This window comes from Sander vitreus, chromosome 10 (genome assembly GCF_031162955.1).
Source record: "Sander vitreus isolate 19-12246 chromosome 10, sanVit1, whole genome shotgun sequence".
Classification (NCBI taxonomy): Eukaryota; Metazoa; Chordata; class Actinopteri; order Perciformes; family Percidae; genus Sander; species Sander vitreus.
Window position 1 is genome coordinate 19977018 of NC_135864.1, and position 23050 is coordinate 20000067.

Consider the following 23050-nt stretch of genomic DNA (forward strand, 5'->3'; position numbering starts at 1 on the left):
CTTCAGATCTTTAGGTGGTTCATTTGCCTAACCTTTTGGGTGAATGATCCTGTAGAAACATTAGATAGATTCGATATAGGTAACCAACTCACCCACCCTAATAGATCAGCTGTCTAGCGTTTACATTAAAACACGGCCCTTTCTTAGTTTTTTTTAAACCAGCTTTGCTATCACACTGTGTAACAACACATCAAAAAGGTAGGACAATGTAGGTCAGTAGGCCGTAATTTAACAGAGGGTAAATAAAGGTATTATTACAAGGTGATTACTATTGTCTGGGGACACGTGCCCTCTTGTGTCTACAGGGAGAATTGCATGCTTTCGATTATGACAGGAAATGGTTGCGTGAAAAAGACAATTTCTTTGTTTTATTTTGGTTTCACATACAGCACATAAGCATTTATTACATATACCACAAAGCATTTTTCTGTTTAAGTATTTTTTTCATAATAAACAGCGTAACGTACATGTCAATCTGTTTATCAAGTGAATTTGGGGACAAAAGAAACAGGCTGTTACAATACATAATCAAAACTATATTCACAAAGTGCAGAAATAACAAATACTGTGTTCAAAATGATATTATGTATTGAGTTTAATCAGTTCAAGCTAATTCAAAATGTATCGCAGTGTTCCCCATTTTAGGTATGACGCAGGATATCACAAAATAAAACACATATTGAACTGGACAACACAGAAAGGACAACTATACATCCACATAATTATGCTTAGGGCAAATTTGATTTGCTATTTGTACTAAAAGGGAATTTTTTATAAATGTAGAAAATGTCACAAGAACCCAGCCATAGAAATGTTAAAGCAGAAAAAAGAAAACAAGTCACATATCAGGAACGAAATGCTTGAGGAATAAAATATTCACTCTCTAGTGAGGTTTGACAACAAATCGATGAATACATGTTTTACTTATACTGATTGGTGTGATAAATTCATGCATGCATGTCTGCCAAACTGGAATAACATACTACTAATTCAGTCATGTATTATGAGAAGATGAAGACAATGTCAAACACTGTACAAACAATCGGAGCCATTTCTAAATGGCAAAAAGCCCCCCCCCCCACCCCCGACATTTGGGAGAAATGTTTTCCTAAGCATCTTCTTGCTCATGCACTGAAATGTTTTTCAAGCACTGGAGAGAAAGCTGCAAAACTATTCGCTGCTTTCATCCACCTTGGCACTGGGCTCACAGAGGGGTCTTTTCTCCATCATGGTGTATGGAAAAGGTGGAACATCACAGCCAGTGAAGTCTAGTTTCTTGGGAACACTACAGTTGCTAAAGTCAAGTTTCTTGGCACTGTCACAACCAAACTCCAGCTTCTTGAGCCGAGCTAGACTCTTGATGCTGCCGGGGGGCCTGCCGGGGCTGACCTTATATCCTGCTGCTTTGGTGGTACCAAGGGGCCTCCCTGGGCTGGTTTTGAATCCAGCTGCTCTAGTTGTCCCAAGTGGACGCCCAGTACTTGTACGGTAACCAGCTGACTTTGTGGTCCCTGATGGCCTCCCTCTCCGCCCCGACTTCCCTGTGCCCTTCTTCTTCTTAGAGCCATCGGGCCCTGCAGCCTCACTGCCCCTGATTCTCACTGTCTGAGGCAGGAAGTCATTCTGGGTGTCTTGCATTTGACATACCATGGCCTTGTGCATGCCCTGTGGCAAAGGGGCTAGGCTGGCAAGGGACAGCTGCAGACCAGGGGTTGTCGGAGAGGGGTAGAATTTGTTGGATTGTGTGCTACATAAATCAAAGTGGCTGGCTGGATGACAGTCTTCTGCCAGTTCACTCATACAAAAGTCACTGTTGCTGCTGGTCACTTGATGCATCATTTTCTGTTGGAGAAATATACACAAATTAGGTAGAAAAGCTACACATGCACACGTGTACCAAAGCAAACACAAACCCAAAGAAACACTTTCAGTAGCTCACTTTTTGGTGAAGCCAACAGGCCTTTTAGCGTTGCAACACACACACACACACACAAAAAAAGAGTGATGTCAAGATAATGCGAGGTAAACTACAGTTATAGTTTGCACAAAAATGATAGTTTTCCCACGTAAATGCGAAATTATTTTAAGAACGTAAAACGAATAGTTCGTACCTTATTTGTTGGTGGTTGTTAGATGGAAAGGGTTAATTTCGGATCGACTACCTTTTCCCCCTCTGGCAGCCACAACATCTTTGTGAAGACGCTGCACAAACTACGCCCTGGCGTCCATGAGTATTGTCTTGAAGAGGGACTGCGATTTCGGCTGCCTATTTCATGCTCATTTAATCCTTTCAGCCGAGGTTTAGATGAGAGAGGCAGCCATTTTCGCCTGGAAATTTTTTTAATAAAACAGGATGCACTGACCACGCATGCGCACAAACGCTTCCAGGAAACAGATTGTCACCCAATGTGGTTCCGGCAAATTAAACAAAGACGCATTTTAGAAGCGTACGTATAAATATGCGTACATAATTTACATACTCTAGTTACGTTATAACCAAAATATTATAAATTGACACATCAGCAACTATATAATTGCAACATTGTCTAGAATTTCCATTAACTAAACTATGTGTCGAAATTATAATCACTGGTCCACAATGACGACAAAGGCCACTCTCCATTTGTTGTACGTTTTATTAACATCCATATGAACTTAAGTATAGACACTGGGTTTATGGAGCAACTGCAGTGCCAGAACAGATAGCAATATACATTTATCAGCATTTCCCCCGATGTTCATCTGCGATCCTTTGCAAAATTAAGTCCACAGGACTTAAGTTTCTCTCATGAGCTTGGTCAGCTTCTGAATCTTTGTTTTGGTGGACATGTCCACATACTTGTCCCCGATACTGACGATCATGCCCCCCAGGATTGAAGAATCAGACTGGGAAGAGGAGACAACAGTTGAAATTACAGATGGCTCTAAATATGATTAGTGTCAGACTGGTTTATAAATCACCTTTACTAACATTAAGATAAAGTCACACCAACTGCAAAATGGTCATTTGTAAGTTTCTGGGATCATGCATTGACACTGTACCTTTGTTTCTAGCTTGATAGTTTCACCCTTCTGAAGAAAGCCCTTGAGCGCTACTTTCAGGTCAGCAAGATTAGCTTCATCCAAAGACTAAAATGGATAATATTAATTGGTTGATTGTATAACACATTTACAGTAAAAAAAAGAAAAAAGAAGAAGAATGCAATTAATTTAAGTGACTGATACATTACAGGGACTGTTGTACTAGGTCACCAGTTATAAAGTTTAGGATATTCAACAAGGATGTGCAGTACCACACACATAACGTATGTCCACCCATTTCACACCTGAGCAGTGGTGACGGTGCAGATGACCTCTCCACGGTGTGCACTCATCATCTTGCCAAAGGCAGTGATAACATCACCAGTTCGAGGAAGACGACCGTTGTCAGACAAAACATCTAAAAAAAGAAAAACAGCAGGATACATTATCGAGCGACATTCAAGAGTTTGTTTCTCTGCATTACTGCCTGACAGCCTTAAGTCGAGAAAACAAGTTTACAGCATTCGTATTACATCATTTCAAAAAATAAAGATTGTTTAGGATTTCATCCAACCGGTCCTGCAATATAAATTCACTTAAATGTCAAATTTGGAAAGTTTATTTACATCAATATCATTATAGAACTCCTCTGAGGACTAAACCATAGGGTTTGTGGAGTACTACTGCTGTGGGAAATGCGTTGTGGAGCTTACAATTGGCCTATTGAAAAGCCATTTTTTGTGCCTATAAGCTAAACTATCTACAGTCTTAAAATGACAGTTAAATTCTAAATACATATTGTCTTTCTAAATTAAACCGCATAAGATGGTATTCTTAACCATGCAACAATTAAGCGTTTGTATCCTATCTGCTGTGTGCTGGAGGACTCCTTTTTATTATTACTCCTGTGACCTCTACTAACATAACCTAATAGTTTACAATGAGCACTACACTCACACTATACAATTTACAGAGCCTACCTATGGTCTACTTAGCTATATTAAGATAATGTCATGCTAAAACGCATAGCAGGAATCAGTGATCACATACTGATGAAGTTGACAGTGATGGGTGAAACCTTGGCCTTTGTAAGGGCATCATTGAAAGTCTTCTGCTTGACGCTGCGCCTTACATGAGGATTCATCACAATACCAGAAAGATTGGGGTCCTTGATCAGAAGCTAAAAAACAAGATGTCACACAGCAAAGGGCAACTGAATGCATGTACTAGAAGCAAGGTAGGTTGAGTTGAAATGGCATAGATTAGAAAAATTTGACAATGATATAATTATGCCAATGTATCATTCCTCTGATATACAGCACATTTGACTATATTGTTTTTACACCGTGTAAATGAATTACCAACAAATCCTCATCACCTTGCAATAAAATGTTGAGGAAAACACTACTTTCATCATTCATGGAACTTTACATCATTAAACTACAATTCAGGTTCTTAATTGTGGACTTACAGACACTTTTTTGAGCTCCTGCTCCACTTGGTCCAGATTGTTCTGCTTACTGGCCGCTGAGAACAGAGCAGTGGCATAGCGGCCCTCCACTCCATAAACCTGGATGGGAGGCTAAAAGGACATTTACACACACACACACACACACACACACACACACACACACACACACACACACACACACACACATATATATATATATATATATATATTAACTAGATTGCGAACAGTAGATTGCGAACAGTATTCCTACTAGACAGAGCGGTTCGGTCGTGCAGTCTGAGGTTATTTACCTTAACCAGTTTTGATGCAGGTCTGACCACAGACGTGCTGAACTGGCGGACCTATACAAATGAAATGAAATTGATGCATGTCAACACAGAGAAACTAAAACTAAAGCTGATTAACTTTTGGCACGCTTGGTACCATTTACGTGAAAGACAACTAGCTGGTAGGCTAACACGTTAGCAGTCATTCAAGTACAATGCCTCGTGTGGATTTTTTGGACATTTAGTGTTTCCTCCTGGTCTCCAGATGGATTACAATACAATAAGACATGCTTTTAAGCTATAAATAATTCGGTCAAAACTGCCATAAAATAAAATAAATCACAAAAATCATTGAATGTCTTACCTGCTGCCCTAGCATGAGTGCTGCCATTTTCTCCTACAGCTGTCCAGAGTAGAACAATTTAATGCGCATGTGCACTTGAGAGGAAGGTGCCCAACTGTGGGTAATGTAGTCTTTCCGGTGTGGCGCATTCTGACAGTTTTGGAAAAGGCTATCTAAATGGACAACTACAAGTTTCTTAAAATAGTTTAAAATATCTTGCTAAACGTATTCTCTCAAGTGGAAAAGTGCTATCAAATTGATAAAATTAATGTTATATTTTAAAGCACAGTTTTAGTGGCATATACTGGTGATTCATTCTGACAGAATACCTTTTATATAAAGCACATTTATACAACTGCTAGTTTATTGGGTATTTCCTACCTGACAGATAGTAATAATAAAGAAATATTATTTGAGTGGTACCATTAGGCCATAGCAAAAACCAACCACACACACACACGCACACACACACACACACATTGACAGAGATTTGGTGCATATATAATAATTTCTGACCACTCAAGGATTGATAAAAAATGTCCTAAATCCCTCCATAATACCTCATTAAGACAACAAGACATTGAAGAACACCATAGAAAAAACATGCTGTGATTTGGTATCAAAAACTTTTTACATTTGTAGATTATTGCAAGAATTGCATTTTTCTGCGATTGGATGGTAGGCACTTGTGTTCTGGAAACTGCTCAGATCCCCCCTTATTATCAAGAAACCGGAAAGCCACACATCCTCTGAATGCACTAGGTCTCTAGTTTGTGGTTAAGTTTCATGAGGCTGTAATTATCCTAGAGGTCACAACTGCTTTATTAGGGATGCACCGAATCCAGATTTCTGGGGTTCAGTCGAATACCGAATCCTACTCCCATCCTCAGTCCATTAACACAGTAAACACATTAATGTATGTAATGTACCTGAAGTTGCTGCAGTTTGGCTGCTGTCCGTAGATTCCTTCATGCACAACTCGTTTTCTTTCGGATGTTTCATACGCAAATGTTTTAACAGCGGCGATATTGTGTATTGTTTAGGGTCCTTGCCCCCACGAGACAAATCGGCATTGCAAATTGAACATGTAGCTCGACTTGAATCGCCTTCTTTTGACTGAAAGTACTGCCAAACAACACTTTTTCTGCTCACAAGTTCCGGCGGCGTCATTACGTCGACCAGCGTAGTGCGCGTAGTGCAAGCGTAGGGTTCGGTGGAAAAAAAATTCTAAGGTTCGGCAGAAACCAAACCCTGTCAAAAAGCCCAATATTTGACCGAATCCGAATCCTGGATTCGGTGTATCCCTGCTCTTTATATACAGTCTATGGTCACAACAGGTCATTTTAAACAGTAAGGTCAAGTTTCAAAAAATGGATTCACTACAATGAAATGGCTTCTATGGGGACTTACAACTTCACACATGAATACAATTGGGCTCATTGAATCCACAAGTCAGCTTTCCAGTCAGACCAATTTTTGCAACTCCAAGACTGTTTAGGGACCTCAGTATGCAGAAATATTAAAATACACCATTTTAGAATAGGCAAAAATAACACATTTATACAGGCATGAGAAAAACAGCATGGTTTTGCCAAAAACTGCATTGGATTATCATAAAGTGGGCATGTCTGTAAAGGGGAGACTCTTGGTTACCCATAATACCCATTTTCATTCAGATATCTTGAGGTCAGAGGTCAAGGGAAACACTTTAGCCTAACTTTGGAGCTGTATTTAGCCCACTTACATGACATGGCATCGTCTAGTTTCATATGATACCAATATATTCATTAGAGCCCGCTACAACCCCATAAAGACAGTCGTAATATAATGTGTTTACATTAAACTCTGGTCGCATCGATGGACATTAACTGGAACCTTGGAGCAAGGTTACACACTGAAAATGGCAAGTTTTGAAGAAAATTTGGATCGTGCAACAAGGGACCTGCTTGGTTTGTTCGAGGAATGATTGTAAAGATATACAAAGGGCGCTGCGTCCGGAGCTTAGCGCTGCACAAGACGATTGTGATTGGTTTAAAGAAATGTAAACAACCCCTGAGCGTTTTTCTCCAATGGAGGAGTGTATGCTCCTGTTGCCAAAAAAATAACACAATAAAGAAAAGAGAAAAAGCCAAAAAAGCATAATATGAGCACTTTAACCCTACAGCCTAGGGTTAACACATGATCTGACTCTCTGAGCTAATCAACTGGCTGGAAATTTCCAGCCAGTTGATTTCCTTCCTCCCCCTAACTTATCTAACTTAGCTAATATTATATAATATATAACCTTTATTTTTTTTTTTTATATCCAGTAGGAAATTTTGTACAGCAGTTGTAGTACAAAGTAGGAAAGAGTGTAATATACACCACTAGAGTGCATATAAAAACAAAGATTATATCTCTAAAATAGCCACATAGTCTAATAGCTAGCTGACTGCTCTGATTTCACAGCTAAGCTAGTTAGTTTTAAAACAGCCGTTAGAGGCTCAGAGCTACAGTTTAATAGCTTACGGTTTTCCATGAGATCCAAAACTGCCCCTAACCGCCAGGTACAAATAGATTAAATAAAATTTTATCACAGGTTACACTTGTGTTATTTATTATGAGATAGTTAACTGTTGGGATGTAGTCACAAACAAAGCTAGCTAACAGCTAACTAACCTGTGAAATGTGATGTTTTTATTTTACTGTTCAACCGTGGTTGGTCCATGGATGTCCCGTTTTCGTCCAGCAGAGGAGGAGCATCTCGCTGCAGCCTGAGGAAAGGCGGGGCTTGATGTCAAGCCCCACCCACATCCAAGTCAGTCTTTTTGCCTATGTCATTCCCCATACGCTCGAACGGACCAAGACGGTAGCGAAGCTGATATAGCCTCTTGTTTCACATTAAGTGATAGAAACTGATGTAGGCTAAAAGCAAACGACATTTCATGCAACAACAGTGAACTGTAATTGGGCCCGTGTACTTTTTCGTTCATTTGATTTTTCCGATTTTGAAACGAAAAGAATGGTCCGGTGAAAAGCCTTGTTTTCATGAACTTCTGGGGCTAGCTGCTAACTAGCTCGGAAGCTAACATCTAATGGCAGGCAGGTTGCTAATTAGCCAATGCTAAAAGTATGGAAGTACTAGTTTCCCCTGCTTTCTTTCAATATTCCTCGGTATTTGTCTCTTGGTGTAGTTTGCTAACATGCTCGTAGACATGTAAATTAACTGCTTGCGTGCTAGCTAGCTAAGTCAACACCTTTTTATATTGCAACGTGAAAGCTCAGGCTGCGTTAGCTTCAGCTAAGCCACAGGAGAAACTTGCACTACCCCGTTAAAATGCAACTTCAACCCTCGGATATAACGGTAATCACGTAGCGATTTTACTGTCTAGACATCTGTATGTGTGTTCGACCTTTTGAAATACTTAAATTAGGCGTGTTACTGTGCAGGTCACTGAGTGAAGCCGAATATCCGAGGAGCAGGAACCCTTTGCAGGTGTTATGGATTAATTGGCAGATTAGAGTGGGACACTTTGAGCCTACAATATTGGACCTTTTTCACAATATTAAAGTTTTCTGAGGGTCTTCATAAACTGTAAGCCATAATCATCAAAATTATAACAAATACAGGCTTGCATGTAATAAGTCTATATATTAGTTTTACCTTTTATAAAAAGTACACTGGACCAATTACATTAACTACATGAAAACTTCCCTGTTGCATGAAATGTCGTTTGTGTAAACAAGAGGCTATATCAGATTTGTTTAAAAAAGACTATTAAAGTACAGATACATAAAGACATTGAAAACATTAAATTCATACATACATACACAAAAAGGGGCGCATGAAGTTTACATTAAAGAGGTGTTAATTGTAAATGTTCAGAGTCCAGATGGCTTTCTTATTTGTCAGTCGTTTTAAAGTTTCAAAATATAAGTTTCAAAATTGGTGAATATTCGGTTCTTTCAGATCATTTACATTTATGGATATAAAATTTTCAAATAAAAAGATTCAAAATGAAAAATATCCAAATAATTTCCTTCATAGTAAAAAATGCTACCTGGCCGTCTTGGTCCTTGGAGCGTATGGGGGAGTGACGTAAGCAAAGAAAAACGACTGACCTGGATGTGGTTAACCAGCACGTTCAACAATTTGAGGGCAGATCAACTAGCAAATTCACGTTTTAGATAACCGACATCCAGAAAGCTCAAAACCAGCAAGATAAAGTAAGATGCAATAAATAATAAACCCATTATAGCCTATTTCAAACAGATTTCAACCCGCAAGGACTAATAAACAAAACAATTTGTATCCATCTCGAATGGCCCACCAGGGATCCGATGACGTATATGATTTGTTGCTCAGCCTCACTCTGGACCGGAGTTGGCAGGGTTGGGTCTACAATTTCTGAGCTAATCTTTGCGATAAAAAAAAAAAAGGCTATGGTATGACCTTGGTCGTTAAACAAGGAGAAGAACATCATCATATGTATTTGTATCATGTGAACTAAACACTTTTGTCCCCACCAAACTGCAGGGACGCAGGGCAGTTGACGCATTCGTGTTCGCGGAGCACACACACACACACACACACACACACACACGAGCTGCTGCGAATGACTAGAGAGCTTGCTAGGATACAGCATAGCCGGGGCCATCAAAACGTATCGAAACAGCTAACGGTTTTCCTGAGAAATTTTAAAGCTGGTCGGCTCGATAGCTGACGGCAAAACAGGCATGGACGACAAGTCATTCACCAAGGAGTTGGACGGATGGATTGAACAACTGAATGAGTGCAAACAGCTGAGCGAGAATCAGGTCAAAGTCCTATGTGAAAAGGTAAGGTTTGCGCAGGAAGACAGGAGAGCTATTAATACACGTCATTAGCTTTCTACAGTGCTAGCGGACCATTCGCTGTTAACATCTCCTGAATCATAAGTAATTGCTTGGACTTAACGTCAGCTAATGCATGTGGCCTTGCTTTGGAGGACAACATTTGGCTGCAGCTGCATGCAGGACTGTTACATTGCTAAGGAAAGCAACTAGCCAAGAAGATGGAGGAGGATGCCTTCAAATGTTTACCCTAGCTACGCCCACTCCTGTTACCTCTTCCTCACTGGAGTGCACTGGCACGCACTGGCACTACCACAGCAAACTATAATGATCTGCTGTATCCTTCACAATCTGAAAAAATATGAATATTCAGTGTCTCAGGGTATTAAGGATTGTGTAAAACACATGCCCATTGTGCACTTCTACACTGACTACAACTTACACTGTTACCTGTTAATCAGCATCATCCTATATTTTCTTGGTCCTCCATTTAAGGCCAAGGAGATCCTGACAAAGGAGTCCAATGTGCAGGAGGTGAGATGTCCGGTGACAGTCTGCGGAGATGTCCATGGTCAGTTTCATGACCTAATGGAGCTGTTTAAGATTGGGGGGAAGTCTCCAGACACTAACTATCTCTTCATGGGAGACTATGTTGACAGAGGCTACTATTCTGTGGAGACAGTTAGTCTCCTGGTTTCTCTTAAGGTAAAAAAAATAAAATAAATAAAAAGACAAAATGCCACTGATGCTGTGATATATATTAAGCAAGTCAACTACAACTGGGATATCAATTTAGAGTTGGGGCAAAGATAATGTTTAGGTCTGATTATTCTCGTTTTTTAAATGTTTCTTTGTAGGTAAGGTTCCGTGAACGAATCACAATTCTCAGAGGGAACCATGAGAGCAGACAGATCACACAAGTGTACGGCTTCTACGACGAGTGCTTAAGGAAATATGGAAATGCCAATGTTTGGAAGTACTTCACAGATCTGTTTGACTATCTGCCCCTTACTGCACTGGTAGATAATCAGGTAAGGTTGTGTATTCAGATGTATCATGTGACATAAAGCACAGATACAGGTCATTCATCACTCTTCATTTATTTTTGTCTTTATTTTGTAAGATTTTCTGCCTCCATGGAGGATTGTCCCCTTCAATAGACACACTGGAACACATCAGAGCGCTGGATCGCTTGCAGGAGGTTCCTCATGAGGTAAATTTAGTCCATGTCAACTCTAAACATTTGACATGAGACAAACTTCTCTTGAAGACTTTTCTAGCTTGTGCATTATTTTGATATTTATTGTCATAGCATATGGATCTTACATTTATATTAAGGTGCATGTAGCTGCCAGGATGCTTGTACAATTTTACAATTATTATATCATAATCTGTTATACGTGCACAATTATCAGATTTAATTGAACATTTTAGAGTTGAAATGATTAGTCGATAAATCAGTTTGTCAACCATAGAAAAGCAAGTCTGCAAGTCTAACTGCATCCTGAAACTTCTACATGGATAGATTTTGTGTTAGCATGTACAATAGACTAAACATCACGGATGTTTCCTCCTTGTTTCAGGGTCCAATGTGTGACTTGTTATGGTCGGACCCAGATGACCGTGGTGGCTGGGGCATCTCCCCCCGTGGTGCTGGTTACACCTTCGGGCAGGACATTTCCGAGACCTTCAACCACGCAAACGGCCTAACTTTGGTTTCAAGAGCCCACCAGCTGGTGATGGAGGTACCTTAACTTTGTGTATCTGCTGAAAGTAATTCCGTTTTTTAACTGCTGATGCAGCTTTGACATACATGTTGTGAATTTTAAATAGGTAACATGCATGTAATCTCTTGATCTAGGGATATAATTGGTGCCATGACCGCAATGTAGTGACCATCTTCAGTGCACCAAACTATTGTTATCGTTGTGGAAACCAGGCAGCAATCATGGAACTTGATGACACATTGAAATACTCCTTGTAAGTACATTCTTTTTTGAATTGATATAAACTTGTTGATTTTTCATATTTTGGCATCTTCTTAAAAAAATGGATTATGAATGAAAATGTGAGTTGATGAGGAGTCTTGCCCTTTGTTTGCTTCAGCCTACAGTTCGACCCTGCACCTCGCAGAGGGGAGCCGCATGTGACGCGGCGCACGCCAGACTATTTCCTGTAAAGATCACTGGCGAGGATGGCAAGAGGGTACTCGGAGAAAAGAAGCATTCATAACCCCATGGACCAAAACAATGTGTGCCAAAATCACAATGAAATGGAAACTATCACACCTAGCTAAAGACCACCATCCTTTCAACTTTCTCCTCTCTGTGCATGATGTTTTTATTGCTAGAAATGATTGCTACTATGAACAATACCGTCACAATACCTGCTGGTTTGTCAGGAAACATGAATGAACTAATGCTGAGAATAACAACTAAATGTAAGTCATATTTGTGTTAGAGTGTTAATGATGATCAGAGTGTTTCCATATACAGTATTTAAGCTGCATCTTTCACTTGGCATGGCCTCAAATCAAAGGTTGCAGGAAATATAATGTAAACTCTTTCTTTTTGTAACTGAAGCGCAACAGTTTATTTTGTGAAGTGAGATGATAGGGTTAGACGTCGGAAATGAGTCTGTTCTCTTTGCACTTTTGTATTTGATTTTTATCACATGGCACTGACAGACAATTTTCTTTTTTATACCCTGGTATAGTGTTAGTAGCTCGTTTTCTGCTCTGCTGTCTCTTATGGGAGTTAATGTAATTCATTTAAGTAGGCAATATTGGTACAAATGACATCAGTTGTAAAAGAAAATGACAATGTTTTGCAGCCACAGCTATACGAAATAAAGACTGAAGTTGCTTCGTCATTTACTTCATTTAGGCAGTTTTGTGGTATTCCCTCTCATCAGTCACCACTAGATGGAAACAGACAGAACAAGACTGCTGATAATCAACTCTGTTATAATAATCAGCATAGTGATTATCAGGCTTACTGTGAATGTGTGCAGGAAATTGGGCATTTTTATTAATGTATGTATTTATTACAGGTATTTGGTATATCATAATTGTGAAACATGATATAGGTGACTCATGTATACATATGAACCAAATAATGCGTTGTTTGTTTTAAGGGACACTTTCGTACTGTTAAGAGTCGTTTGTGTGGAAATCCAAAGTTTTACCAGTAATTAATGATTTATACTGCATGTGAATCAAGGTGGCGAAAATGTCAGAGCATTAACGGATGTGGTGCTCAGATCGCTGCTGAAAATAAAAGCCTCATTTAAAGGACGAAGTTAAAGTAAACTTAGTTTGCCACCTCAAGAGTTTACCTACGATTGTATTGTTTTATAGAAGAGTAGTAGCTCAAGACTTTTTTTTTCTGTCGGTCATTTATCGTTACAACTCCAACCTTTGCCGGTGTGAATAGCCGTTTTTAGGCGGGACTCTTATTTTGTCAGTGGGTTTCCTGGCGCTGGGGGATGTGTCTCTGTAGCTGTGCTGACGCTGCTGCATGTAAAAAATTAGCTGGCTGCAGCCTTTCAGGGACACCTCTTTCGGACCGCCGGAGCCCACAGTGCAGTAAGTCAGCTATCCATATATATTTTTAAATGGATCCATCCAGACGTCGATATAGAAAAAGACCAGAGTGCACTTTGTGTCCGAGGTCGGGGAAACTGCCATTAGACGTGTGGGGCTCCTTGAGAAGCCTGCTGGATGTGTGGATGTGGCAGGCTGATACTAGTTGAATCTGGGGCGCACAGCTGGACAATTATCGGGCTGGACAGATGCCGTCCCTAATTAGTCGTTTTAAAATGATGATACTTTTTGATTTGTATTGTCTGGTAAAGGTTGGGTCGCTTTGTTCAGATACAGAAACACCTCCAGTTACAGTCCAGATTTGGCTGGTCTACGTCGGGCTGAACAATTAACCGTATCCAGTCACAGAGCATGTTTACCCCGCGACCACAGACAGAAAGCAGCTATTTCCAGTGTAATAGATGTCGGATACACTAGGAATGAAGGTTGAAATAGCTGTCATGAGATGATGCATGTACTAATTGGATGATATTTGATTGTAAGGAGTTGTTGTGAAATGCAGGTTAATGTGTAGCCACGCAGGCCTTTGATTGGTTGAGAGTGAGGGCAGGGTTTATAGATCAAAGGCCGTGTCAGTACAGAGTTCAGTTATTATATCACCTTCATTTATGAACCATTTGTATTAATGTTATTACGGGTTTGGCAGCAGGAATTGCTCTGTTCAAACCCATACAGTGATATCCATACAGTTTTTCATTGGGCAATCTCAAAGAAGGGGGTGTTTTGTTGTCATCTCGTGAGAATCCCATGGAGTTTAATTCAATTTAAAGAGACAGCACGCCTCCTGCCGCCAGCAAACGAGAGTTTTCGGTTTTATTGTCAATCCAGCAGCCATCTTTGGTGCAATTTCAGGTGGAGTTTCATCATGCTGCTGCAGATTCCTGCATGCGCTTTGGTGTGTCCCTGGTCCCCCAGTAGCTCAGCTGGAGCATGGAACAAATGGTTAAAAACCAGATCAGACTGGGTTATCTGGACACACACACACTGGGAAGAATGAGCATGCTGCATGCACATCCACAAAGCTGATGTTTTTGATAGTGCAGCGTCTATTCAGTGCAGGCCAGTCTTATCTGGTTTTGGATTGTGAGATCAAATGCATAACACTACAATGAAATACTCACTAGTGGTGGCGATTATAAAAGATTGCATAACCTAACTGCTTTGCTGACTTAACCCTAATACAATTTGTAGTTTGATAAAAAAATAAAATAAACTGTGTGCAGCCATTTACAGTTATCTATGCACATGCAGAGGGCTTTCTCACTTTCCAAGAGCTGCTTCTCAGCCAGTTTGGGGGTTGGTGTGCGCCCATAATAGGGCTTTGCAATTTAGTGCTTCACAACCCCTGTGTCAGGTCAGCCATCACCATAGCAACTGCTTATTTATGCTCACTAAGCAGCATGGCAATCCAGAGAGGAGCATTATTTTCACGAGTCCTCCCCAGACTTATGTCTGCAAAAGAAACACAAAGTGAGGGTCTGTAACTCGTGGGGTGAGTGGGGGAGCAGGGCCCTGGAACAATATCAGCCTAATGCAATGCAGTTATGAAACATGTGCTTTGATCTATTTACTCATCATGAGTAAATCATCTTTCCTACATGCTTTTGTGCGCTGACAAATACCTGATATGATTATTGTAATGCTTTCCTATTCCCCAGATAAATATGGCAGCAGAGCTATCCACTTCCATAAACATCAAGGAGCCCCGGTGGGACCAGACCACATTTGTAGGTCGGGCTAAACATTTCTTCACTGTCACAGACCCCAGGAACATTCTCCTCACCGACGAACAACTAGCACATGCGCACAAAGTCGTCACTGACTACAGGTAAACCAGGCTACAGCTGCAAGTACAGTTGTAGCAATACACCAGTAACAGGATGTAAATTCAGTGCTCGTATGAAAGAGTTTGCTTTAAATGTTTCCTGTCTCCTAGGAAAGGTATAGTCTCTCCAGGACTGACAGAAGATGAACTGTGGAGAGCAAAATATGTTTTTGATTCGGCTTTCCACCCCGATACTGGGGAGAAGATGATTCTGATTGGACGCATGTCCGCACAGGTTCCAATGAACATGACAATCACTGGATGCATGATGACATTTTACAAGTAAGAACATGAAGGATTTTATTGTCAAACTGTAACAGTTCCGCCCAGGCTTATAGATATAAAACTATCACTACTGCTGAAACTGTAACATTACGGGCCTTTTTCACATAAGACATTTTGACATGTAGTAATGACAGTAAGAAAAACACAGGTGTGATGAATAACTAAATGAATGATGGCTGAATTCCATTTAGCTGCTTCAGTTTCAGGGTCCTGGTATTGTGCAGATAGAACGATATTAAATAGAATGGAGCCATCGTTAATGTTATTAACACCTGTTAATGCTTTGACAAGTCAAATTGTTTGTTACTAATCCTTGTCTGATAGTGTACATACAGCTCAAATGTTATGCATTTTTATGTATTTCTGAAGGACATCTGGAAATGAAAATATTTGTTTAAGCTTAGTATTTTATATTATATGTTTCTAGTCATTTAAACTCTGTCGAATGAAGTTGTTTTTCATACTTTCTTACTAAAACCAGCACAGTGCACATCTGTTCTTCTGCGGACTCTTCTACACCGTTCTTGCTTGACATTGCCGTTTTCAATCTTGCAGGACAACTCCAGCTGTGCTGCTGTGGCAGTGGATCAATCAGTCTTTTAATGCAATAGTCAATTACACCAACAGGAGCGGTGATGCTCCAATCACGGTCAGGTAAGAGACGAGACATTTTTTGGCACCGACACTGGCTCATATTAACCCTTTAATTCAAACAGTTTTTGTTGTGTGTGGACAGTTTTTGTGTGATGTGACCGGTGACTCTTTTGTTTGCAGTCAGCTTGGCACAGCGTATGTGTCTGCCACCACAGGGGCAGTTGCCACCGCTCTAGGACTAAATGCACTAACAAAGGTATCAATTCATCTAACCTAATTCTACATCTCATTTTAATTAGGTCGACTTCAGCCGCATGGCAGTGCTGACATGAAGTTAGACACTATGACAAAATAGTGTCTTTGTCATAGAAGAGCAGTAATATTTACAGGGTCATGTCTTGGTATCAGCCTGTTGCCCTGCCAGCTTTTATAGTGACTTTGTGTTATACACTTGATTTATGGTAGAAAAGAAGAAATATAACCTTCAATAACTTCCACTGGTCTGAAAGGTTTAATCGGTTGTGCTATCAGAGCACAGCAGAGCCAAATTATTAATTTCTTACCTTTAGTTTATGCCTCCTCTCTCCTGCTGTAGCACATCTCACCCCTGATTGGACGGTTTGTTCCATTTGCTGCTGTAGCTGCTGCTAACTGTATCAACATCCCACTGATGAGACAAAGGTAAGGAGGCCACGCAACACTCAAAAGTACGTCATCGTTGCAATACATAATGGCTTTGACCTCGAGAAGTCACCACACTACTGGTGAAAATGTCCCACGATTCTGATTTAATGTGCTTTGCTCCTTCAGAGAACTTCAACATGGCATTCCCATAACAGATGAGAATGACAACAGGTTAGGCGAGTCGACGAAAGCTGCACGGCAGGCTATCTCTCAGGTCGTGGTGTCCAGAATCCTCATGGCTTCTCCAGGAATGGGTATGAATGTCTTTGTATCATCAGTCTAATTAGACACCTGCTGTGAGGTTCGTTAACTCCTCCCCTGGCAGCTGGTGGCGTCATTGAATCAAAAGAAAAACTAAATACGTTCTAAACCACCAACTTTGTTATACAGAAAATGCATTGTGCAGTGGTATTTTGTTTGTGTCTTTTCAGCAATCCCCCCGTTTTTAATGAACCACCTGGAAAAGAAGGCCTTTCTGAGGGTAAGCATAGTTCTACATTTTTTACATTCTTTAAAACACGACGTAACCTCTGCAACATTTAAGCTTCATCATCACGGGTTTAAAAAAACAAACATTTAAATTAAATGGTGGGAACCTCATGTTCCACACCGTGTCTACCGCTCGGTTTTCTTTTCGTGATCACACATCAGAGGAATGAAAAGCGCTGAGGACATGAGGCCACTCTAGTATGGGAATTCACCACTGCTTTTGTGCCCCTCATTCGTTTTTCTGCCTGGTCTTTTCAGAAGTTCCCATGGATGAGTGCACCTATTCAAGTCAGCCTGGTGGGATTCTGGTGAGTCGTCAGAGATCGTCCGCCTGATAAGCAGCCATGTCAAAGTCCATTGAAATTTCCACTTATTGTCTTATAAGGATATTAAATGTCAGTAATCCTAAGATTTATGTCACTTAAAGCGTTGCTGTTTAAGTTATTGTGAAGTATCACAAGAGGAATGGGCTCATAAGATTGTTAGTGCCCTTGATAATATCATAAAGCTCTCTTGGCCCATCTCAGCCCTTTTTACATTTCTGAATGTTCAGTAGTTTAAACAAACATGCCACAGAGCCTTTCCTTACTTCCTCTAACAAATGAACCACATATCCTTCCCCCCCGTGTTTTGCTGAGGTTTTCCTGGCTCCACTGTGCCTCCCGTGACCTCAGAATGGCCGATGATTAAATCATGTGTAACTTACTTCAGTTTGGCTCAGATCTCATGACAGTGATTTTGAGCAGCATATCCTGCCAACTAGCACACACAAGAGCAGACGTGTCGTACTGTATTTCTGTAAATTCCTCTGTCAGATATTTTTTTTTTTTTTAAATATATCTCTGGTTGTTCCAATATTGTAAGGGTTTCAATGTCAATTCTCAAACGTTAGCATGCTAACATGCTAAGCTAAGATGGTTAACATTACACCAGCTAAACATCAGCATACTAACATTGTCATTGAGCGCATGTTAGCATGCTGATGTAGCATTTGCATGCAACTCAAAGCGTAAATGTGCCTTAGTAAAGCCTCACAGAGCTGCCAGCATGACTGTAGACTGATAGACTTGTTTTATCTATAAACAGTTTCTTGACTGATCTTCCAGAAAATGATCATATCAATAATAATAATGAAAATTGTTTTTAAAGCTTGTACACATGAAACAACCAGCTTGCTATGACCACACAGCAGAATTTAGCTTTACTCTTCTTTTTAGACAATCGGATGACGTCAGAACACTCTGGACTGTACGTCTAGTATTATGTTAGTAGTATGTTTCATAGATCTGTGTTTCATTTTCAGCCTGGTGTTTGCCACTCCACTGTGCTGTGCATTGTTCCCTCAGAAGAGGTGAGTGAAATGTTAAATATTGACCCTGAGATAAAAGTAACTGCCATTGCCACAGCCCTTTATCTAGTTGAATATATGCAGTTTGCATGATTCTTCTGTGCCTGAAAAGAAGCATAATACGCCTACAGTATATGTGTTTGACCCATTAACCCCTGCGTTTCTCCCAATCCTCCCCCTGATCCAGCTCTATGCCAGTCAGCCGCCTGGAGCCGGAGCTGCAGGAAAAAATCCGGGCCAGCCACCCCGGAGTGGAGAGGGTCTACTTCAACAAAGGGCTATGAGTGTGCAGCCCCCTCATCCAAACACTGCCATAACACAGCTGCAGACTCAGTCCTCGCCTCTCTGCCAGCCCGCTTCATTCAGTGTGCCAAAGTTAAGTTTGTGTCTCCTCATTTCAACCATTCAGATGGATATCTGAGGACTCCCTCTCTCAGTCAGTCTCTTTGTAAACAAGATGTTTGCTTTTGTCACTGTGATTGTTGAAATTTATTGTAACTGCTAGAGAAGATTTTATCCGACTGGGCCGGATGAAAAATACGATGTTTATCTTGACAGATACTGTATAGTGGCCAGTGTAAGGTTGTTTTTAAGTGGACATTTTTTTTCTGTGCAGTATTTTTAAGTTGGTGACTTGTCGCCGCCAAACCATTTCATACTCTCCTACCTGAGGTTGGCAGTCATCTTATTTCTTACCTGCATTATAATTGATTATAATCTGATTTTAACGTTGATTATACAAAGACCTCTGCAGTTCATGCATTTGCCAAATCTGTCCTCGCAATGTTTTTTAGTTTTTTTTTTTATGGCCCTGACACACCAACCCGATAATCGGCCGTCGGACAGTCTGGCGTGGTCGGTGACTCGAGTCTGTTCTGTGTGTTCCGTGCCGTCGTCCGTCGGAGGAGCTGTCGGCCTTCATTTTGGCCGACCTGACTTGCTGGGTCGGAGGGCGGGCAGTCAGACTCACTCTACCAATCTGTGCTAACCCGGAAATAACGAGCGGGATGAGTGACGAATGCCTCTCAAAATCTGACAAACTGACCTTTGTCGATCTGACAATGAAGACAGATTTAGCAACTGTATGGCCTATTTCTCGCTTAAAATGTTTTTCAGAAACACGCTTCAGTGAACTATTTTCGTAAAATATGAGATTGTATTTAGAACAAGCCGCCATTGCTATCGGCTGGAGAAGCCAGAGCCACGTGATGTGTTGTAATTTCCGGTTTTCATTTTTTGTCTCGCGCACGCGCAGAACGTACGCTCAAGACGGCGTCGCTTCGGTGTGTTCCAAGACACTTTTTGCACCTCGGGGAGCTGACTGATCAGTCTGACGGTCAGCCGTCGGGTTGCTGTGTCAGGGGCTTTAGACCTCTTCAACGATTACAGCCTCCTACTCTTGACAGTGTAATTTCAAAGAATGGCATTCACTTTAACACTCTTTAATTCAGTTAATTTTGCCAAATGAGTGACATTCAGCGAGCCTTGAGGCCTCTTGACATCTAATCATGAATCTGAAAACAACTCTCCAGGGATCCAACCTATAAAATGTGATGCTATGATGGTGGCAACCCTTGATGGGCCAACACGGTGCTATTTCATGTCTTAATAATCAGTGTTTATCATTCTATTTATTCTGCTTGGCAAACATGCATGAACAAACCACTCCTCATGAGATTTAACCTCTGTGAAAAATAATTCTTCTGTATATGTAGTCACACCTAGGCCACACTCAGGAGAGCTGAACGGTGGTGACAAAATGCGTCATTAATATGATCATTTTAGCGAAACATGCTGGTTCTCACTTACTTAATCCATAATCTCCAACAGTTAATCCAGGATTTTGTGATCATTGTATTTGATACCACCAACATTCAACAAGTCATTCATGCCTTACACAGTATGGTATTTACTTTCTGTACCTTTTAATGCAGCATCCTAAGATTACCGCACAAAGTGACACATTTTAAATTTATGTGGCAGCATTATCATATTGTTTTTGATGTGTTATAGTACATTTATATAAACATATGTTAGGTATGGATATCAGTACTGGGAAAAAAATGCCAAAAGCATTCTCAAGATAGTATTTTTCAAGACAAAGATGATATACAGAGGGATCCATCTAACCAATATGTTTTAAATATGACTGCCCTTGTGAACTCAGCCTGCTACTTTGAAACGCAGCCTGGTGAGTTCCCAGTTAAAACCTTGAATCATTTCAGTATTTCATTATATGTTGCTGTTAAAGTAAGACATATGCACACCTTAGTTATTGCCTACAGTTCCATCAACACACGCTATCGCGGAGATAGAGCAGGTGCAGTCTGATGGTGTAACTTTAGTTGTGTACCTGTCCTGCAGTCGTCAGTATTCAGATGATAAAGCCCCATCTGGTACGTTTGGACACAGTGGGTGTAAAGTGTGTCGTGTGTGGGCCTGCTGCTGTTTAAAGTCAATGGCATTTGTCTGCCACATTTACAGCTACTGTATTTTACGGTTCTGGGAAAGTTTACCGCGGCATGCTAGATTTATCGTTGAACATTTTAAAATCAGCGATCAGAGTGAAAAAGATGGACTTAAAGCCACAAAACCAACAAGCAGTATTTAGCAAAACTATCCTCATTTTGAAACTTTAAAAAAATGATTTTAGGATCCAGTGTGTGTGTTCAAATCATCCAAATAATGGAAATGTTTCGATTTCAATTACATCAAATGCTTGTGAACAATGATTTGTTTTCATTGCATCTTTTGCTCACCATAGTGTGTAATTTCTGTAAGGTGTTTAATGTTTAATAGACTGTAAATCTACTTACATATATAAGTAACTTTACTTTAGTGTTTCCAGAGAGATGTGTTGGGGTTGGAGCCGTACCCTAGCTGGTTTGAAGTAAAGTTTGTTATTCAAGTGTTAAGGTAACTGAATGTAGCATTTTATAGCTGTTTATGGTGTGTTAGTCCAGAAAAACACAATATTGTAACAGATTCAAAATGCTGCAAATTTAAAAACTTGTTAAAGCTGTTCAGTTTCCTGACCACAACGCTTCCCAGTACATCCTTGATCAGTTAGGGAGTAGAAAAACGATAAATACTAAACTTGCCCTTTGGTAGACATTTCCGAACCTCCGACTGCATCTCATCAGAACTAATTCCCCTTTAATATGTTAAAAAATATTAAATGAACTACCTGAATAACATCAACAAGCTTAGATCTACCAAATGAAATGAAATGTCACTACAGCCAAAGCGATACAAATCAACTCAAGAGGAAGAAGTCATTTACAGTTTGCATTAATTGAAATTAATATTTAAAAAAAAGAAGAAAAAAAAGGTATTTGTTTTGCAGTTCACTGGGTGATGTGATGTTTAGACTAACTGGATGAAATAAAGTTGATGAAATCTTGTATTTGGTGTTTGGTGGTTATGTTTAGCTGATGGCTCCACAGTGGTTTAAACTGGACACAGCCGAGTGACGTTACAAAAGCATTTTATTCCAAGGCACATCATTTTCAGAAGAACTATGAAAGACGGCAAACATGGACTCGCTAAATTTGACTGCATACAGATCTGAAGCCCTACGGACGTCTTTACAAAGCAATGCACAGAGACAACAGACTGGCGTAATTGCACTCAGTGGGCTAGGACACCTACAGAACATAACGCATGATGGCAAACTGGCAGGACAAACTGCTATTTTCACCATCGAAAAGAAATACTAGCTGGACTGTAGTGTTTGTCCCCTGATTTGACAAAGCAGATAATATATTGCAGAAAATCTTTGTAATACTTTCACAAGAGAAAAAATAAAGCATGGACAGTAGCTGTCTACGACTGAAAGATGCCATATACATTTTACAACTTGTACAATGTGATTTTTAGGAAACAATCTACTTAATTCATCAACATTTGTCTTTCAGTAACTTGTTTGGTGGAAGTGCTGAGTCACAGCTGTGTTTAGTCTGATTAGGGCTGAACGATATGAGGAATATCGAAACGAAATAAAGCAAAATATCTAATTGTGATTATTTTGACTGATCTTGTGATTGCAATATGATTCACGATAAAATATTAAATCTTAAAAAAATTAAAATTATTATAGTGATTTTTTTTTGCGAGGATCTGTACCAAACAGATGTTTTCTGTAGTCTGTAGGACAGGATTTGTAGGATACTTCATTCAGAATGGTTTGACATATTTTGCCTTTAACAAATATTGCACCCCTCTGCGATGTGGATATTGCACTAGTCCATATTGCGATTTTGATAAAATTGTGATTAATTGTGCAGCCCTACTGCTGATCCTGCTGTG

At 40.1% G+C, this 23050-nt stretch overlaps 4 protein-coding genes across 6 annotated transcripts; 2 read left to right on the plus strand and 2 right to left on the minus strand.

Annotated features, from left to right (window-relative positions):
* Window positions 1-341: 341 nt before the first annotated feature.
* LOC144524497 (UPF0461 protein C5orf24 homolog) lies at window positions 342-2358 on the minus strand. Its single transcript, XM_078260803.1, has 2 exons — window positions 2112-2358; window positions 342-1842 (listed from the first exon to the last, which is right to left on the minus strand). The coding sequence occupies exon 2, from the start codon at window positions 1837-1839 to the stop codon at window positions 1171-1173; it is 669 nt and encodes a 222-aa protein (XP_078116929.1). The 5' UTR covers window positions 1840-1842; window positions 2112-2358; the 3' UTR covers window positions 342-1170.
* Window positions 2359-2618: 260 nt separating this feature from the next.
* atp5po (ATP synthase peripheral stalk subunit OSCP) lies at window positions 2619-5223 on the minus strand. The gene is made up of 7 exons (XM_078260808.1): window positions 5123-5223; window positions 4783-4833; window positions 4493-4603; window positions 4072-4201; window positions 3327-3439; window positions 3043-3129; window positions 2619-2886 (listed from the first exon to the last, which is right to left on the minus strand). The coding sequence occupies exons 1-7, from the start codon at window positions 5147-5149 to the stop codon at window positions 2776-2778; spliced, it is 630 nt and encodes a 209-aa protein (XP_078116934.1). The 5' UTR covers window positions 5150-5223; the 3' UTR covers window positions 2619-2775.
* Window positions 5224-8846: 3623 nt separating this feature from the next.
* LOC144524498 (serine/threonine-protein phosphatase 2A catalytic subunit alpha isoform-like) lies at window positions 8847-12788 on the plus strand. Of its 3 annotated transcripts, XM_078260805.1 has the most exons (8): window positions 8847-9307; window positions 9618-9919; window positions 10409-10618; window positions 10771-10944; window positions 11037-11126; window positions 11497-11658; window positions 11775-11893; window positions 12020-12788. In XM_078260805.1, the coding sequence occupies exons 2-8, from the start codon at window positions 9818-9820 to the stop codon at window positions 12090-12092; spliced, it is 930 nt and encodes a 309-aa protein (XP_078116931.1). In that variant the 5' UTR covers window positions 8847-9307; window positions 9618-9817; the 3' UTR covers window positions 12093-12788. The 3 variants fall into 3 exon arrangements, with proteins under 3 accessions (XP_078116931.1, XP_078116930.1, XP_078116933.1); XM_078260804.1 differs by having other exon boundaries at window positions 8847-9919; XM_078260807.1 differs by lacking the exon at window positions 9618-9919.
* Window positions 12789-13415: 627 nt separating this feature from the next.
* sfxn1 (sideroflexin 1) lies at window positions 13416-19124 on the plus strand. Its single transcript, XM_078260812.1, has 11 exons — window positions 13416-13499; window positions 15176-15345; window positions 15454-15624; window positions 16183-16281; window positions 16402-16477; window positions 16817-16902; window positions 17032-17159; window positions 17337-17386; window positions 17653-17702; window positions 18698-18745; window positions 18930-19124. The coding sequence occupies exons 2-11, from the start codon at window positions 15182-15184 to the stop codon at window positions 19024-19026; spliced, it is 969 nt and encodes a 322-aa protein (XP_078116938.1). The 5' UTR covers window positions 13416-13499; window positions 15176-15181; the 3' UTR covers window positions 19027-19124.
* Window positions 19125-23050: the final 3926 nt, after the last annotated feature.

Bases quoted from the DNA above. Each gene is read 5' to 3' on its own strand.
- LOC144524497 (XM_078260803.1), bottom strand. From the start codon at position 1,839: ATGATGCATCAAGTGACCAGCAGCAACAGTGACTTTTGTATGAGTGAA.
- atp5po (XM_078260808.1), bottom strand. From the start codon at position 5,149: ATGGCAGCACTCATGCTAGGGCAGCAG. The intron at 4,834-5,122 runs GTAAGACATTCA...TCATTTGTATAG, and splicing joins CACTCATGCTAGGGCAGCAG to GTCCGCCAGTTCAGCACGTC. The intron at 4,604-4,782 runs GTAAATAACCTC...ATGTCCTTTTAG, and splicing joins CTGCATCAAAACTGGTTAAG to CCTCCCATCCAGGTTTATGG.
- LOC144524498 (XM_078260804.1), top strand. From the start codon at position 9,818: ATGGACGACAAGTCATTCACCAAGGAGTTGGACGGATGGATTGAACAA. The intron at 10,619-10,770 runs GTAAAAAAAATA...GTTTCTTTGTAG, and splicing joins GTCTCCTGGTTTCTCTTAAG to GTAAGGTTCCGTGAACGAAT. The intron at 11,659-11,774 runs GTACCTTAACTT...CTCTTGATCTAG, and splicing joins CCCACCAGCTGGTGATGGAG to GGATATAATTGGTGCCATGA.
- sfxn1 (XM_078260812.1), top strand. From the start codon at position 15,182: ATGGCAGCAGAGCTATCCACTTCCATAAACATCAAGGAGCCCCGGTGG. The intron at 16,282-16,401 runs GTAAGAGACGAG...TTTTGTTTGCAG, and splicing joins GATGCTCCAATCACGGTCAG to TCAGCTTGGCACAGCGTATG. The intron at 17,387-17,652 runs GTAAGCATAGTT...TGGTCTTTTCAG, and splicing joins AAAAGAAGGCCTTTCTGAGG to AAGTTCCCATGGATGAGTGC.